General features: G+C 38.4%; 1 protein-coding gene across 1 annotated transcript in view; it reads left to right on the top strand.

Moving 5' to 3' along the window:
* The window catches only part of clasp2 (cytoplasmic linker associated protein 2), a 92,666-nt gene that overhangs the window by 11,349 nt on the left and 60,909 nt on the right, over nt 1-20,408 (top strand). The window contains 3 exon segments of the mRNA XM_079829306.1: nt 991-1,066; nt 5,376-5,473; nt 15,369-15,439. Of these exon segments, the coding sequence (XP_079685432.1) occupies nt 991-1,066; nt 5,376-5,473; nt 15,369-15,439 (245 nt within the window).

Raw genomic sequence — 20,408 nt, 5'->3', positions numbered from 1 at the left:
GATGGGTTTAGGTTGGTCGGATCACAAATAGTCGAGTTTACGAAAAAACTTTTACACCAGGTTTTAAAATCCGTCTCTTTTGCTACTTTCAACTACTTCTGTCCTGATTTCTTTCTTTGCATATGAACCGGCTTAATGTTGAGCCCTGTCCTGTATCATCTGCTTACATCTGGAACTGAACCTCTGGACACACCATGGTTAGATCATTAATAGATAAACTAAATAAAATTGGTCCAAGAATAGATCCCTGTGGGACTCCAATAATGCAATCAAGAAAGGATGAGCATATACCATTTTCTTTTCTATGGGTGGGTAAATGTGAGGTTTTTCAGATCTTTCGATCTAATGGACAAAATAATATTGCACAATTTACATATGAACGTGACTGGAGACGACAGAAAAACATATGGAGAGCATCAGCTTTAATTTGTGCTCTGACAGACAGACAAGACCAGCCGAACGCTGTGAGTGTGTGTGTTCGAAATCAGGAATGGTGCGAGAACATTGTGCTTGGTATTATTTTCGTCTTCAAACCAAACTTGGGTCTTCAGCCGTCAAAATTTAAATCTCGTCTGGCTAGTGCGCATCCCATAATGTTTCCGCATTAGGTCAGTAGGCGGCGAGCAGGCGGTCTTTTGTGGCTGTTCGAACACATTCAATCACATGAGCGTTTACACTATGAAAGCAATCCGGTCAATACTTTTTCGACTACCTCTGGAAGTGGTCAAAAGTTGACAAGCTCAAAACATTTTAGACCCCGTTTACACCTGTATTTAGCGTCATCCACTTGTGATCGGATCGACCAAAGCGCATCTTAATACCAGGTGTAAACGGGGCCTAAATGAACATTGTTTCAAAAAAAGTAAATCCTACACCATTTTTTCACCCTTTTTTTTCAGTGTAAATGCAGTTAGAATTTGAACTTGTTGTGAACTGTTTAGTCTAAGCTGACTCACACTCAGTATTTCTTTATTTCTCTCTTTCTCTTAGTTACGGCGCTCAGCCCTTGAGTTTGAGTAAATTTGTTCCACATCTCTGTTCGCTAACAGGAGACCAAAACCCCCAGGTATGAAACTGTGTCTGTGTATGTATGTAATGCTCGGAATGTGTGTGAAAAAGTAAAGTGATTTGGACACACTCTCTGTTTCGGTCCTTTGTGTGTGAGGGAGGGAGGCAGTCCGCGCTAATGTTAGGCTTCTAGACACGAACAGCTGAATTCAAGCTCCTGCTGGGCAAATAGACCACTCACAGAGATGAGCATTAGATGTGTAGGTTGAGATGGAAGAAATGGGAGAAGGACAGATCTTTTAGACATTTAAAAAGGGAACTTTTGAAAATGGGTTGATCAATCTCATGGTCCCACTTACACATATATAGACTGGAAGAAATAGGTTTTTAGAATTTTTATTCAGCAAGGATGCATTAAATTGGTCAAACATGACATTAAAGACATTTATAATGTTAAAAAATATTTCTATTTCAATTAAATGCTGTTAAAGTATCCTGAAAAAATGTATCCGTTTCCAGAAAAATATTAGCAGTACAACTGTTTTCAACACTGATAATAATAATCATCAGGGCTTGACATTAACATCCGCCAAATGTTGGTGTATTTCAACAGTGGCATTGAATTGAATTGTAGTCTTTTAAAAATGCCTCTGAAATAATAAACTAAGTGCAATGTTGTCAAAATTATAGATTTTTTTTCTATACTGAAATATCTGAAACGCTTCGAATACAATTTTTTCACAGAATAGACACACAATACAAGCTGTGCTTTCTCTCTTGCTCTCATCTTTCCAGCAGCGAGTGACACACAAACCCGCCTCCCTGCACTCACTCGCTTCATTTGCTCCGGATGAATGTTATTAAAGGGCTTGAATTTCGATGGGAATTGCGCATATTGCGCATAATTTTACAGATCTTGTGCTCACACCCAAAGTGCACGCACATAGCCGCCTTTCAGCACTAAGTTGAGTTAGTTTTTGCTGCTTATTGCACTTAAACAGTCAAATACACAAAAAAAAGTAAAAATGCCGGCCTTGGCGAGTATTCACGTAAACACAGTCAGTTCTGTTTTAAGTGAATGTTAACAGTTGAGAAAGAAATCGCATGTGTAACAGTATAATGGATCCGTACATCAGGTCTTAAAGCGAAATTATGCCAAATTGAGATAATATTAAAGGGGTGGTAAAACAAATTCTTTCGAAGGCTTGATTGTGTTTGTGGGGTGCACTGTACCATGTGTTCATGCTTGGTTTTAAAAAAATGTCATTATTTTTCATATATTTTACCTTTATTCTACACTGCTCTGTCCCTCCTTGTAAAAACGGTCTGATGGTTTCCGGGTTGTATGAAGCCAGTCCCTCAAAAATACGCAATGGGCTCAGATTGGTTAGTTGGCCCAGTGTGTTGTGATTCGCTAACCGCCTAGTGCACGTTTGTCGGAAACGCCACGCCCCTTACCTTTACCGGTAGACTGTGCTTTGGGTAGTATAAGAAACAATGGCGTCAATAAAACCATACCAGTTTGAGCCCGAATCGGCCCAAGACAATTTTAGTGAAGATAATCGAGCAGAACCTGTTCATTCCTCAAGAGTAAAGACTGCGGATCTATAGTGATCGCTACTGAATGGCACCGTTACTTTTGTATTTTTAGAACGATTATTGCCAAATATCTGTCGCAAGAACTATTAACCCAAAACAAACAGTAAACCTTGGCTTTACTATAGTAGCCAAATCAAACACAGAACCATGTTTAGCATGCCCGTAGATAAACAATACATAAACGCTCTAATCAAAGAATAATTTACACTAATGCCAAGTTCGCTGTTGAGATTTAAAAAAAAGTTTGTAACATTAGGTGTTTGTCGGATAACGTTAAGTATGAATGAGCATTTAACAAACTGGTTTGCAGAGCCAAACAGCGTTGTCATCTGTTTACTTGCTTGCTACAACGTACAATTAACAATAACTATTACAGGAAAACACATAGACAAAAAAATAAATCATACTTACTAGAGGTTGACCGATTCATCGGTTTTGCCGATTCATCGGTTTTGCCGCTCTGAGAAGGGTCTGTTAGGCATTTATATAGCACGAGAGCGGCCTCTAGAGGCGAAAAAAAAACTATCACTGACGCCTTGTTTACATTCAAAACTGAGGCTTCATGCTCGCTGCACGGAGAGCGCTGGCACATCATAGGCGTTTCTCAATGTCAAGGAAGGATCCTCGGAAGCCAGAATTCCGAGGATGCTACGTCATCGACGTCCGTCGAAGGACTGTTCCAATGTCGAGGATCCTCGGAATTTCAACCAAGGTCTGAGTCCTTCGTTCGAAAAATATGCCATATACAGGAAAGGATGCATACGAGTAGACTTCGCGCACTTAGCGTTCTCAAATCACCCACAATCCTATGCGCGCAGCTTTGCTATCTTGTTCAAAAAATACAAATTATCGGACGTTGGCAGAGTCGGAGCGTTAACGGGGCAATATGCTTTCAAGTGTAAGTATTTACGTTACCAAACATTTGTTATAACCGTAGTAAATATAAGTAAAGTTTAACTTGTAAATGCCAGTACAAATTACAACCGTATACAAATTACGTTATTGATGGCTAACGGACCTTTTCACTGACGTAATGAGGCTGACGCGCACTTGCTAGCCTGTTCCATTTACTTGTTCTCCGAATGCTTAAGAGGAGCCTCGCCTCGCCTCTGAAGGAAGTGACTTGGAAGGATCAGTCCTGCAGAGGAAGGATCCTTGACATTGAGAAACACCTCATATGTGCGTTTAAAACACGACAGCGAAACGGTATGAATACAGAACACAGTACTTGTTGCCAAATCATTATAAAGTAATTCATTTCTTGAATAGATGCTGCATTAACAGGTAAAGAACAGCAGTGTGTATGTTTGTCAACTGAGAGGACGCTAACATTAGCAGTACCTCAAGCAGTTAAAACAATGTGAAAAAAACACGCAAGTCCGACCTAAATGTTGCATATATAAAATTAGTGATGTGAGACAGCAAACTGTATCGTCATGCTGCTGACAGAAACATAAACAAAGCAGAAACGCATTCGTTTTTTTATTATTAGATAATCTCCGTCTAAAAAAGCAGACTGTTTGCATATGAAATAGTAGCATTTGTAACATTAACTAAATGCTGTGGAAATATTGTTCATCGTTAGTAGTTAGAATTTTCTTTTTTATCTGTTAACCTTGGTTAATGCACTATGAACTAACATAAATGATCAAGGTACAAGTGTATTGCTCATATTAATACATACAATATTCAATGTATATTGCATAATGCATATAGTTCATGTGAGCTAATACATCCTTGTTGCACAGGGACTTGCTTAGTGTTACCTATGAAATGTACATGCATGTTTCTAGGTTATAGGTAAAGAAACAAATTTGACCTGTAATATTTTAATGTTTAAATTATTTTCTGAAGAATTTGTTGTTAGAACTTCTCATTTTAATATTCATATTTATATGTTTTTAATTTGGCACATTTTCATGGATCAGTACTGTTTTTTTATTTATTTATTGTTATTAAGTTAAGCACTGTTTTACTTATTTTTTTTTTATCCAGCGCAGCTGAACCGCGGCTCGTGTATTGCAAATACAGACGAATATTGTCCATTATGTCACATTTTCCGGTCTTCCCCTGTCTGTCTCGTGCTTTGATTTATGATGGGCAGCATATATCTGCTGCAAATGCGACCTGTTCCCCTCTGTCTCAAACACACATGCTTATTACATGTTGAATGTTAAATGCACTGCAATGCACCCCCGTCCCTAGGAAGGATGAACAAAGTGGACATGCAATCCGGATGAAAATAACAGCGTTTCTGTGCTAAGTGCTAAGTGGCTAGTAACTTTGGAAAACCACTAGATAAAGTGACTGGCGAGCAAAAGTTAATGTCAAGCCCTGAAAATAATAATAACAATAAATCTTCAGCAGCAAATCGGCATATTACAATGATTTCTGAAGGATCATGTGACACTGAAGACAGGAGTAATGATGCTGAAAATTCAGCTGTGCATCACAGGAATAAATTAATTTTAAAATATATTAAAATAGAAGACCGTTATTATAAATTGTAATAATATTTTGCAACATTACTGTATATTTGATCAAATAAATACAGTCTTGGTGAACATAAGAAAACAAAAAACAGACCAACCTCAAACTTTTGAACAGTGGTGTATTTATGAATCAGCTTTTACACAGATGATGATTTTATCGCATCACCGACTCACTAAAAATGAGTACATTTCAGCCATTGTCAGTGTGAGTGGGATTGTTGAAGGATCGATCTGTAGTTGTGTTTCTAGGTTAACTTTGTGTCGTGTGTTCCACAGGTACGGGAGGCTTCTATGTCAACCCTAGTGGAGGTGTATCGGCATGTGGGAGAGAGAGTGAGAGTGGACCTCATCAAAAGAGATCTACCATCAGCACGGTTAGTATGATTTACTGTTGAACCCACAAGATTTCTAGAACTATTTATTTTACCAACTTAATGACACTGCGCTAAGCCAACAGGCATCATTCTGTCCCAAACCCAATCACATGTTGTGCCCACAGCAGTTATGTTGTGTTTCTGGATTGGTATAATTACTCTGACATGAGTCAGTTTTAATGACTTCAATGTTGCAGATTGTTTGTGGGCGTATTGTGGGTGATTTGTTATGAGGAACTGTACAAATATTAGCACATGCACATAGGTTGGACACACCCATATTTTGCGTGTGGTAATTGTGCGCAAGTTAGAAATGCAACTCATTTGTGACTCTTATTAAATACCAGCATTTTCAGGTATGGCTGAAATATGACTATATAGCATATGTATGTAGATTATAGCCTATTTATAAGTGCATTTTAACAGATTTTAAATAAAATGAGAATTTTTTTCATGGTTACACTTTATTTCGATAGTCCACTTTATACATTCTACTAACTATAAGTAACTTTGCAGCTACATGTCAACTAGCAGTCATTAGAGTATTATTGGACTGTAATTGCTAACACTTTATTTTGATGCTCCCCAACAGACATTGTACTGACTATAAGTAACTTTGCAACTTCGTCAACTTATTCTACTAACCATAACCTAACAGTCTACAAGTACTCTAAATGAGATGGTTGACTTGTAGTTGCAAATGAATGAAAGTTAGTTGACATTTAAGCCACGTTTCCACCGCGGGAACTTTCACCAGGAACTAGGGACTTTGGGGTGGTACTTGGTGTTTCGACCGCAGGAACCAGGGTCTAAAAAAATTCTGAGTAAAAATGTCCCCCTCAAAACGGCCCTGCTTGGGAGGTAGTACTTTTTCAAAGTTCAGGAACTTTCGGGGGTGGGACTTGAGTGCTGAACATGCTGATTGGTTCACGCTAGTGTTGTCAAAAATATTGATATTTCGATATGTATCGATACTGAAATATCTGAAACGATACGATACTCCTTTTCTACAGTATCGATACCAGCTGCGCTCTCCTCTCCGACCGTCAGCAAGCGTGTTCTGCTGGATTTTTCCTCATGACAGCGTGTTCGTGTTGGTGGGACCGGTCTGAATTTCGCGTGGGATTGCACATAACGTTAATTCTACTCATTCCCACAGATTTTGCGCTCGCGTCTGAAGCGTACACACACATACAGTAATAGAGCCGCCTCTGACATATGAAGTGCAAAAATGTGTTCCTTTTTCCAGCTTGTTAATGGTCAAATACGCTCAAAAAATGTCTCCATGTCCATCTTGGTGAGTCTTAGCATAAACACAGTCGTAACCACTTCAGGAAGAATGTGTAACAGGAACAGTGATTGGGATCCATGCGTGCGACAGGTCTTAAAGGGACCACAGTTATTTACTATTCAAACTACAAAAATACAAATGATCACTTACTGCTCTTGATTGATTAACTTGTGTAACTTAAATGTATTATTCTGTATTTAATTTTTTACAATGAAGAATATACTAAGAAATTACTTCTTGTGTTTCCTGTTACAGAATGGTGAAAATGTATTTACATTGTGTTTAAGAAAGGATTCCTTGTAATCGGATAGAATCTTGCAGGCTGACATCAGTGTGTGCGCTGCTGATCTGTGATTAAATAGAGTTTTTGAAGACTGTCTAATAGCAGTCTATTTCCTTTGTATCTTTATTCTATTGTATTTATTTGTACTATTGTTTGTAATTTGTTTATTTGTTCTTATTGTATTACTGTTTACTCGTCTTTCTAAATTCAATTTGAAATCAAGCTTCCTTGTGCTGTATGTAAGCTATTGCAACAATTAGTTAGCAAATATTTGTGAGATAATTGTAATGGTAATTGATCAAAGTTCACAAATGAGAAAAAGCTTTATCATATAAAGTGATCTCTTCAGAATAAATTTTTAATTGCCTAGACTTTCAGTAAACGTACAAAAAAAGAAATCATATTAAAAATATCTATTTGACAGTATATGCAGCATTTTTTCCCCATGGTATCGAAAATGGTATCGAATATCGATACTTTTTAGGTAACGTATCGAAGTTAGAAATTTCAGTATCGTGGCAACACTAGTTCGCGCAGCATTTTTTTTCAACCTAAAAGTCTGTTGCGGTGCGTGCAGTAAGAGTTATACGAATCAACAACGGAGTTTAAAAATACAACTGATTCTCCGACAATGAGGTTCAGGCTTTATTAAGCTTATATGCGGAGGACAAAATCCAGTGGGAAATGGAAAGTAGGTTTTTCAGGTAGGTCTAACATTTGTTTTCAGATACAGAAATTGATCAAATGTAAAATAACATAGCATATTTGACTATATAAATTAAAGATTAATCCTATTAAACTTACAAAAGCTATTCAATCAAGAGCAGTGAGTGATGTCCTTGTCTTTTTGTTGTTTGACTTTAAACAGACAGCAGTAAAGGCTACTGCCCCTTTAAGACCTAATGCACGGATATGCGTCGTCTTTCTCGACTGTATAAAGTTTACTTAAGGCATATACAGACTATGTCTGCTAGAATACTCAGCAAGATGGACATGTTGACATACTTTTTGTGTGAGTTTGTCCGTTCAAGAGCAAGACTTGAAAGAGAACTCCATATTTGCGCGCTGTGAGATGTGTGTGCGCTTTCAGATGAGTGCGCAGAGACAAATTTTCTCACAGCGCGCGCGACTTCTCATTCGCGTCTTCTGGCACTACACCCGGGTGGCTAAAATGACTGGTCATATTCTAACATACGGCAGCAGTCGCATGCATTGAACAAAGTTTACAAAGAGAGAAGTATTTGAAAAATTTGAAAAAATAAATATATTTGAAGGACTTTTACACGGCACCCCGGTTGGGAAACACTGCTTTAGTGGACTTTTCATTTCTTTGAATGTCTCCACATATAGCTGACTGACAAAGCTCACTTAAAAGTTACTAATAGTTAGTAGAATATCTAAAGTGGACTTAAACTGGATTTTAAGCTGTATCCAAAATAATTGTGAACATCAAATCTTTGAATCTTCAATTTGTATGCATACTGTTTAAGTGATAAACCACTTTGCGTGTTCAATTTGCATCAATACTGACCTGTATTTTGCTCTTTGGTACTTTGGTAGACTACAGTAGATCAGTGGGGAAATTTTATGAGCATTCATTGTCTATCCACACATCAGCCCTTGGAGGGATTACTTGACCATTTTCTCTTGAGATCAGTCTATTGATTTAATAAAAACCAGTGAGCTCTGAAACCGTTTTAGATTATCACAGACCTCTATTTATTAGTCTATCATTGCAGTTCTATTTAGTATTTCAGTACATGTTGTATTAAAGCTTGTAGACTCAAAAGGGGAGGGTGTTTATGTTTGTGATGCCTGTATTGCAAACTTACTAAGAAATTACTTCTTGTGTTTCCTGTTACAGAATGGTGAAAATGTATTTACATTGTGTTTAAGAAAGGATTCCTTGTAATCGGATAGAATCTTGCAGGCTGACATCAGTGTGTGCGCTGCTGATCTGTGATTAAATAGAGTTTTTGAAGACTGTCTAATACTCCTGCATTCCTCTCAGTCTGATGTAAGAGTCTTCAGGCGCTTGGACAGACTCCATTGGCCGCATCTTGATGCTGAGTCAAATTTTTTCTATACATAATGGATTCATTTCTGGAGGAATCTATGTTGTTGTCTTTTTCCCCTCTTATGGTTTCATGGTCCTAGATTTTGGCCCTGTTGCACTATATTAATTCTTCCTGGAGTCAGATTTAAAGTTCAGTGATTTATGTTTCGTGTAGTCCAGATGTTTCAATACAAACTGAACTAAATGGTCTGGAATGACCCACATGCCTGGTTTTAATAGCAACGGTATGATGTGTCAGATGGATTGTCTGGTGTGTGACATGGTTATGACTCTGACACATCGCTATCTGGTCAAGAACACAGAGGTGCTTGTGCCTGCATTGGTTTGTATTTTGTGCATTTCATTGCTTTCTCTAACACCGTATCCTAACCTGACGCAACGCCAAGACACGTGATAAAAGGTACCGGCATCTTTTCCATGTTAATTAGGGTTTTTGTCCCAACCAGCTGCGATGGTGATGCACAACACTTCTTGTTTGAGAAGTTTCTATTTATTAGACATTGCGGCTGGAAAAACATACAAAGACAATGATAATCTCAGGTACTGGTGATGTGCTTTAATGTTAAAAGAATTGAATGTAAGTTTGAATATTTTGTGACCTTTTATATGCATACTGAGAAGGTGACAATAAATGAAGTGTATTTGACAAAGATTGTTTGAGTCACTCAGTATGTATTTTTAATCATGTTAAAATGGTGTAATATTTAAGAATTTCAATGTACTTATCCTTTTTGTTGCGAATGCAGTCAAAGACTTGAGATATAGAGAAATGGTGCACTCGTATTCCTATGAATGGGAGAACGTGCAATGCTCAATAAGTCACGCCTTCTAAATAAAAGAGCCAAGTGCCGATTGGCAAAGTCATTGCATCACTGTAGTTAGAATCTCTGGTTGATTTAGAAACCATCAGTGTTATGAGATGTGGGCTTATAACTGCAGATCCGCGTTGGCTGATCCAGCCTGAAAAATGGTAGACTGATCTTCCGGCGATTTGATTTCGCCCTGCAACTCAGTCTGGAAACCTGTACATTAATTTCTACTGCTTCTGTTACACTTTTCCAGGAACCAATCACAGGCTGGATTATCCACCTGGCGCACTATTGGCGGGTTTAACGCGACGGATAGAGAAGCGATGGGTCGTCGCCTGTTGATCACGCCTCTTGTGGTCTGATTGGATGAAGGACTATCCAATTGAGTACAGAGTCATTTAATTTTTGCTCGTTGATCACGCCTCTTGTGCAGTAGAAAATACAGAGCAGACTCCCCAGACCAATGTTCAATCTTAAATTGAGCTTGGTCTGGTCATAGCCAGACAAGAAAAATACTGCTTTTTGTCATGATTTGAGTGTTTAGAAACAAATCTTATGAGGCAGTTGTTGTCAGATTTCATTATTGATTTCAAATATGAAATTTATTCAGAAGGTTGGTGATCAGCTTTGGAGAATTTGATGTTTCCCCATTCAAAGAGATAGGAGCCGTGCTTGCATGACTGAAATAGTTTCAAAGATGGCCGCCGAGTGAAATGTCTTTCCTTAAAAGGACTTTGGTGCAGTGCGCTTGTAGAGGGACTCCTGCCACAGGCTCTTCTGATTGGCTGGGTTTTTTTGGATAGATTTTGTCATGCCTGTGTTGACAGACTGATTGCTTGCCGCTGAAATCTTATCGCATCATGTCTGGTTAGGACATAGTGTAGGGATGCATCATATTCATTTTTTTTTCTGGCCGATAAAAATATAGTTTATATATACACAAATATATATTTTTAATTATATTAAAACAATAAAAAAAATTCAATGTAATTTTGAAATGCTAATAAATCTATTTATGCATATCATGTATCCTTAAATAGGTTTGCATGATATATTTGTATCTTTATTCTTTATTCAAAATCTTTTATCATTAAAGGTTACATAACACACACAGTTTCTGCCAGTCTCATGTTAATCTTAATGGTTCAAGTGACCCAAATCCGATTTTTTTTTCCCCCTCTCATGTGGCACAGATCGGATATGACATGTGAACGTGTAAGCAGGACCTTTAAAGAGTGCGAAAAGCAAAATATTGAATAATCATTTCGTCTTCATCCATTGCATATCGCGCCTTTTTACTTCCTTTACTTCCATGAGAATCAACTCTTTAACAGTGTAAATAAGTCAGAATGCATGAAATCGCATTAGACACCCCTCCTTAATTTAGATAAGGTAGTATAGAGTTTTAATCTCGTTGTTTTGCAATTATCACCAAAGACATAAAAATGATTTTGACTGATTTTAATGGATCAGTGGGTCCCTATTAAATATGCAATTTTGAACAGTATCCAATATTGACCAATTCAATTAAAAATAATCTCAATTATCATCCAATAAAAAATATAATATCTATATACACTGACCGGCCCCCAAAAATTGTATGCACCTCTTGATGGAAATAACATCACAACACTTTATTTCCTTCAAGAGGTGCATCAATTTGTGGTCAAGATCTTGTATTGACAATGCAAGAGTCCAGCACTCTGTAAAGTCTCCTCCAGCACATCCCAAAGACTTTCAATCAATTGATGTGTGAAAATTATTCTTCATGCTTCCTCCAAACCATTCTTTCACAATGCCTGATCAATCTTGACATTGTCATCTTGGAATATGGCCATGATGTGTCCTCCTACATGGTTGTTTGAGAAATGAAAAGCTACACACTCCATCAATTAGGGTTGGAAGAACTGTTGCCAAACATGTAACATGCTTGTAACACAATCACTCCAATCATAGACTCTTAAGCCTTTGCCTATTTAAATCCGAACAGTGACTTTTTTTCTGGCTGGGCACATCAGTGTACATCAGTTAGTAGAGAATATTTGAGTTCACACTTTTTTTTCTGTATAATTTTGTGGGTCGATGTTGTTTGTCTCTTACGCTTTGCTTTTGGAGTCCTGTTGCATCACATCATATTGATATGATTTGATCTGATCCCTCACACTCGAGGGTTGGGCATACATGCCGAAAAATCTCTCTAAGCTACTGTACATACAAATACTGTAATTCAGAGGCTGCGCTGCCCTCATCTGACCAAGCGATAGCGGGTACAAGAAAGGACATGTGTGTTGTTGACATGAATGCGGTTTGAAAGGACAGGGCCGCGAGCTGGGGGCAGTGTCAGTCAAAACAGGAAGGAAGAAGAGCGAGAGGGCAGTCTGAACCCACTGAGCCAAGGCGAGACGCGGGGGGGGCAAAGAGGAGAGGGGGAAAGCAAGTGGTGCTTAAGTGTGTGTGTGTGTGTGTGTGTGTGTGCCTGAAGGGGGGAGGGGTTGGAGCCCTGTCTCTGAGCTCCCCTGCTTTAGCCCCTCCCACTGGTGTGTGTTCCAGACAGGAGGTTATGTAAAGGGGAATAGAATCTTTGCGCTGTCTATCTCTCTCTCTCACACACACAAACACACACACACAAACCGGTGAACAGTTTCTTAGTTTTCTGCGACAGACACACACACAGCAGTGGAGTCCTTTCAGCGATCCTCTGCCGTATATGAAGGGCAGTATGTCTGAGCAGGTGGGTGGGACCTCGCATGCCGTCCTCTTTTACCCTTTTCTCTGTCTTCCTCTCGTCGCATGTTCTCTCTTTCTTCTTGTTCATTCACTTTCTCTCTCTGTCTCGTTGCATTTTAGCCCCTGTGTCGTCTTCAGCGGCACCATTTTGGTTAGAAAGAGCAGAGATCCTAAATCGGTTGCGTTAATAGGGATTGATGATCTGTGTTTCTGCGTGTGTAAGAACATACCTGATTCGTCTGGACTGCAAGCAATGCGTTAGTCACACACACAGACATGCAACATCTCACATGTGGTCTAGAATGTGCATTTACATGCATATTGCATGTGAGAAAGTAAATGCGCACGCTATTGGTTCCTGACTGGAGGCCTGCGGGACCAGCAAATTTATCCAAATTGTTGAGTCTTGTGCAGGGTTGAAGCATCATTCTTGATATTTTGTAGCTGCACTATTGTGTTCGATCTGCTATACATTGAGGGACAGTAATTGTGCTGCGGTGTCTTGTTAATTGTTCCTTGTGCTGAAAATAGTCTTGTTGAGTTTGGCAGGCACTTCAAGACTAGTAATTAAGCATTGACTTGTAAGTGCACGCTGCAGATGTGCTTTGTTAAAAAGAAATTTTTTAATGCTCTTATTTGTTACATTGGTTATCACTGGTTTATGTGGTGCTATGTATTGCCTTTTAATACACATTTTATCACTGAAACATTTTTTAAGTTTAAAAAGTAAAGGCCTTTAAAAGCTACTTAGCTCAACATTTTCTGTGAGTGATGTTGGTTAGGTTCTGACAGCAGTGTATGGATGTGTAGAAAGGCAGACTTGTCTGTATCTGTCAGAAGCAGCATTATTGTGATGCACAGATTAAGGCCTTAGGTGTTTTATTCTGTTTTTAAGTACGGTATGCAAGATGTGTCTGTCTTCAGAAAGCGTTTTTGTTATGCAGTAAAACTGTTTATTGCATTTTCATTGCATCATACCATCACTTTATTGCTGTGCAATATTACAAAAAAAAAATGTCTCAGCCTTTTGTTGATATTCAATATGTATCTTTTTTTTGTACTCTGTGAATTCACAATTTCAATCAAACGTAAAAAAGTAGAATAAAATAATTAAATGCAGAAGTAAAATACGGTAAAAATCGCATAAAAAAATATTTAAAATAGGCATGCTTTCTAGACTGTTTTTTGGTAAATGGACCCAATGAAGAATATTTATAATTTTGTATTCATATGCACAAAATGTATCCCATACTAGGTGTAAAAATATGTATATATATTTACCTATACATTTCTTTTACTAAAATATTTTAATACTTCTGTGAACATAATTAAGTGTACTTAAATATATTATATTAAGTGTATTTAAATGAACTTGTAAAACATCTGTCTTAATTTCTTGCAGGACAAAGAAGGGTTGAGAAACTAATGACATGGTTTTAGGAAACTTGATGGCAAAAATAAGCCTGTTAAAAGTGCGTTTTGCATTCAGGATGCATTCCATTTCTGTTTTACTGTATTTTGGTGGTTGACCAAATTATGGTTTGGTACGTACCTCTGTTTTGAAGTCCCGGTTCGATACAGCAGTTTTACAAAATAGCTTTTTATTTATTTTTATTAAACAGTGGTTTACTGGGGAAAAAAAGTGTCTGTCCTTAAATTAATTAAACTAAAAGTTTATTGGAGATATTGCTGTAAACTATATAGGGAGCCCTTACTTGCACATTCATATTAAAGGTTAACAACAGAGCCCAAACTATTAGCCTAAATTCAGTTGCTATTTATTTTTAGGTATAATAATCAACACTCAAATAACACAGTATGCAAACATGTAAACTTCACCTTAAGCAGTTTTTGTAATAACTTCTAAATCTAATTATAAAATAGTTTTTTCTCCAATTCGTTGTTGAAATATAATCATTTATACACAGTGGCTGTCATTTATTTAAACATACATGAAATAATCAAGACATCACTAAGTAGAATATAATGAATATATAGGTTAATATAGTGCATATATTTAGTGAAAGACTTGATTTCTCTAGTGAATACAATTTTGTGGACACTGAATGACTGCCTGAGGTCATGTGAATCTACATGACATTGTTTAGTTTACAATTATATTGAGGTCTTTCTGCCGTTGAAACACTGATTGTGCGATTACACCACTTATGATACGTGACAGTAAGTTGTAATGTATCCTCAATATACCTTCAGATGTTCATTCATGTTTATTCTGTAGGAAGAGATGATCGATCGCGGCCACTTGAACTGTGATCAGTCACGGCACATTAAAGAGCATCAAAACGGCATTTATCGTTTGAATTTCGTGATAAAATGGACTGAATGACTATGTTCGTGTGGGAACTAGGATTAAAGTATGTTCTGCGCTTAAAACAAGCCGACTGTTAAAGATCGCATTCGGAAACCGTTCGGTTCACGCGTGCATCGTACCGGAAGCCCTGTATCGAAACGGTTCGGTACGAATGCGTGTACCGTTACACCCCTAGTAGCGTATGTTGCCAGCAAAATTGTGACTATTTGATATTGCCCAACTCTACAACCCATAATGCCCTACTTTTGTGATTGTTTTCTTGGTAAGGATAGCAAAAATATGACCGATATTTATGCTATTGTTGTGTTATTTCTTTCAAATTTTGTGTGATCATTTTAATATCAATCTCAAATCGCCTCTGTTCTGTGTGTTTCAGGTTACAGACCATTCTGAGCCGTTTTGATGAAGTGCTGAACTCTGGGAACATGGCTCTCAGCCTGAGTCAAGGTAAGTTAGCTTTTAACTAGCTGAATCTTGTTTGCAACATTCGCTTCAGTTACAATGCTAATATTAGTCTTTGTCAGTGTCTTTGACCACAGTCCTGAATATAAGCCGTTGACATCTGAGCCACGGCTTTAATCGGAATGCTACTTTCATCCAAATGCTAATCCTCATGTTTTTCATTAGCATTAGTATTACTAGAGGGTTAACGTCAACATAAAGCGATTGGCTACATCTTAATGCTGGATTTCTGCTCGGCCCTTCTGTCTCTAGTAAGTTAGTTTTAACGTGAGTGCTAGCATCTAAAAAGGGGAGATGGTGTCAGACTTCCACAGCCTTGGAAATCTCCATGATGTATTTGGCATATGTCATGTGATGGCAGAGCTGGATCTCCAGATGGATCACACAGTGCTGCTCACATTTAGTTGTGGTATAGAGTTGTTGTGGTGCAGTAATGTGTTTTACAGACTTAACAAGCTATTCCATGTTTGCTTTTTTTCATGGTTGCAGCTGTTGACTTAATGGGGGTAAACATGTGCTTATACATGTGTTTATGGGTGCAGCAGTGTCTTTGACTTGAGTCATGCACAATATATCTGCACTGGGGATGCTAACGATTAAGTGACAATTGATCAAATTGATCAAATTGTTAACTTATCGATGTTCGAATAAGCAAGGCCTGGAGGCCATATTTAAGTGCATAGTTTTAAAGTGTGTTCAGCTCTTGTTCAAAACGTGCAGCAGACGAGAGGATAAATTGAGCGCACCACCGTTTTGTATTCTAAATGGATTAATGAGTACGTTTACATGCACGCCAGTGCCCTGATAACTCACAAAAATCAGCTTAATCAAATAATCTGTTGTCGAGGATTACATGCAAACTGATAACCCGACAACACAAGTAAACCGTGTTTACAAGACTTTATTGATAAATCAGATTATTTCCCGTCTGGTAGTGACGTCAAAACATAATTTGAGTATCAGATGTGTTGTTAGATAAAGCATTAAAAACCAGAGAAGAGTATTACATTTGCATCATGTCAGCGTGAGAAACTTACGGCTCCTATATTATCTTCTCATGCCGATACAGAAGCAACATTTTGACTGTGCCACCACTTTTTTGGGGTTAAAATAGAGTCTGAGTTTGCAATATATTTCCTCCTCCCTTACTGCAGACAGCTCGCTCTGTCTGGATGTGCTTAAATCCACAGTAAGGACGCGTTCCTGTCACGTATATCACACATGCGCACTTCAATAAGCTGTCAGAAATCAGGTTAATGCTTTTACATGCTGGCTGCATTCGGCGTAAGGGGCAAAAATCTAGCTGTGGCGATCGGTTTATGCTTACGCCGTTTATGACAATACTCCGATAAAGGAAATGGGTTAGCGCATTTACATGATCACGTGCATTGTCGGGTTATTAAGCATAATTAGGTTCAGAATGTGCAAGTTAATGTACTCAATGTCTTCAAGCAATGCAATGGATTAGGTAGGCTAGCAGTTTATTTCGAAACATAATTTACCAAGGGTCCAAATAAACCCTCCAAACAAGTGATTTTACTGAACATAAGAACTTTTAAATGACGATCTCGATGCGATCGGTTATAAAGTCACGCAGCTTGTCAATGTCACTCCGTGATCTGCGCATTGTCTTATGTTGTGTTTGGGTTCGTTCAAGACCACCTGCTCTAAATAAAGATGTGTGATCTACTATGGTTTACTAAGGTTAATGTCATGCGACGTTACATACAAAAACATAGTGCAGAAGCATCATGTGCTAAACTGTTTAATAGGGATGCTCCGATCGATCGGCCAGAGATCGGTATCGGCCGATAATCATATTTTTTGACTTGATCGGTACTCACTAACTTGGCCGATCTCACGAACCGATCGCAATTTGATGACGTCATCGCACGAGGGCGTACATGACGCGTGGGGTAGTAGCCACTGATTTATATAAATTACATTGTCATTTATATAGATCAGTGGTAGTAGCAGTAGCAAATATTCAAACGAGAGCTTTGAAGGCAGAAGTGGAGAAGGGTTCCACGTGAACAGCAGTTGAACACGGGTCAGTCGGTCCTAAGGGATGGGCGAATGCCGTTTAGAAGAATAGCGGAGTACGCAGAGTGAGCTGATGCAGGGAAAGTGCATGATACAATTTGTCCTAAACATGACACATGCACATATAAGGGCTTTAAAATAACTGGCAAGATATTGTTAACGCGTAACTTATAGTTTAAAGCAGCTTGTCCTGTCACTGTCAGACGCTCTGAGAGATACTTGTGCTGACAGACAGATAAATACCTGCAGTGTTTAATGAGTTTGAAATGTGGTGCTTTCCTTAGTGCATAACTTACATTTCACAGGGATATTCTCCATCTGTAAATGTTAGAAAGTCATGCAAATATGTCAATTTTTCTGTTAGGAGACGAAGAGCCTTCTGCATGTGAATCTCCGCTAAAATTCTGCTTTCCGCGAGCACCGTCGTGCGCATCAGCGCCAGGGTTGCCAGGTTTCACAACAAAACCCGTCCCGCATTTGGGGGGTAAAATGTGTTTTTTTTGGCATGGTTGCCTACTAAATTTCGCATTCCAGGGGATAAATATCACATAATTGGGGTCTCTTCAACCCGCGGACATGAAAAACAGCCCGCGGCAACAGTGTTGAAGTAGCCCAAGTCCAATAAAACAAGTTACATTACAGTACATAATTACCATAAAAAAAGTAACAAATATATAATAATCTGAAAAAAAAGGTTAACAGTGATCAGAGAGCTTACAAATCAGTGAAGCATTGGAATCGGGATCGGTATCGGCTGATCACCATGACAAGAAATCGGTACTCGGTATCGGCAGCAAAAATCCTGATTGGAGCATCCCTACTGTTTACACGTATATGTCGGAGGTGCTTTTCATATAAAATCTTGGTATAGTTTTGGTCTTGTTGGATTCTGTTAATTGAGACCTTTTCAACGATCTATGGCACATATCTGTCTGTTAAGTACAATGATTTTACAGATCACATTTTCATGTAAAGCAGTTATTTTTTCATGCTATGAAAATGGAGCACTTGTAATATGTCAACAATTTTAAAAGCACTTCTTAAGTGATGGTCATATTCCCGATGTTCACTGTAAAGCAAAGCTTCTAAGCGCCCCCAATTCGGATTTAAGAGTTTAAGGTTAACGATTAATCGATTAATTGATCGTCAATTTAAACAACAACTGATTATGGGCGTTTATGTAAATTGACATCCCTAATCTCTACCATATTGGGTTACTGGTCAATACTCTTGGTTAGGGCTGCTCGATTATGGAAAAAATCATAATCACGATTATTTTGGTCAATATTGAAATCACGATTATGTAAAACGATTATTTCACATGACTTTGGGAATGTGTTGTATTTATTAAAAAGACATCTTTCAACAATTCAATTGAAATTGTAACATTTGTTGTACTTTTTGAACTATTAAAATAAATAATATAACATATATTCAAATCAAAGTATAAAAGTATTCACGTAAAAATGATAACCACAAATAAATAAGATCAACAATATGGTTCGGCTAGATATGCTTTTCAGGTACGTCTAACATTAGTTTTCAGGTACAGAAATGTATCAAATGTAAAAAAACATTGCATATTTGAGTGCATAAATTAAAGATGAATCCTATTAAACTTACAAAATCCGGATCGGATATGCGTCGTCTTTCTCGACTGTATAAAGTTCACTTAAGGCAAATACAGACTATGTCTGCTAGGATACTCATCAAGATGGACATGTTGACATACGTTTTGTGTGAGTTTGTCCGTTCAAGAGCAAGACTTGAAAGAGAACTCAATATTTGCGCGCTGAGAGACATGTGCGCGCTCTCGGATGAGCGCACCGAGATACATTTCCTCTAAGCGCGCGCGCGGCTTCTCATTCGCGTCTTCTGGCACTAAACCCGGGGGATGACGGTGAAAACGACTGGTCATATTCAAACATACGGCAGCACTCGCATGCATTGAACAAAGTTTACAAAGAGAGAATTATTTGAAAAATATGAGGGGGAAAAAGGACGTTTACACGGCACCCCTGCTCTCGTCAGTTTTTGTTTCTTTATTAGATTGTCATAGGTCACTCTGTTTAATTTTCAAGTGGTTAAACAAATTCGTGGTGTTCCCTTGCGTTGCAGCCACTACCATGTAGCAAATCTTGCACGTAGCATGTTTCTGCTCGTCGTCTGATTCCTCGAAGCCAAACTGTTCCCAGACAACGGAGTTGGTTTTGCCTTTTTTGCTCACCAAACGCTGCTGTAACTGCCCTCCTTCTGCCATCTTTACTCGCGCCGAGTTTTTAAATTCCAGCGGATGATATGCACACGAGACTCACGATCTGAGAAAGTTTGTGGCTTCGGGAGGGGCGGATGAGCGCGTGCGCGTTTCATTTAGAATGCAAGACAAAATAAGAGTGTTCTTGCAAAACTGAACATGGCAAAATAATCGTTTTTTCTCGATTGTACTATTTTGGTGATCGTTGGGAGGCAAAATCGAAATCGAAATCGAAATTCGATTAATTGCACAGCCCTACTCTTGGTATTCAAAGGTGCACTATGTAATTTCCGTCCGCTAGAGGTCCCCCATTCAAAACAAAGGCGTAGTTTGATGACGCCAAGTATGAGCGCAAAATCTTGGGAACTGTGGTCTTCACCTCACAGCCGGTGTAAAAGAATCGGAATAGGATGCAGAAATCATGTTCATGGATGGGATTATTAACGTTACTGTAGTATGAAGCAGAAGCTGGACCGAGTGTTACAGGAGCTGAGCAAGGCCGCTGGAGCGATTGTTAATAAGATGAACACAACACACGCCTCGCGAGCAGCAGGACTTTTATTATGACACAGTTGCCGGCCACTGTGTATGAGTATGAGGTACAGTCATGAATATGAGGTAACAAAGCTCTGTTTATCATATTAGATACATGAAAAT

The sequence above is a fragment of the Gobio gobio genome, assembly GCF_949357685.1.
Source record: "Gobio gobio genome assembly, chromosome: 11".
NCBI lineage: Eukaryota > Metazoa > Chordata > Actinopteri > Cypriniformes > Gobionidae > Gobio > Gobio gobio.
This window is presented reverse-complemented; position numbering and strand designations above follow the sequence as displayed.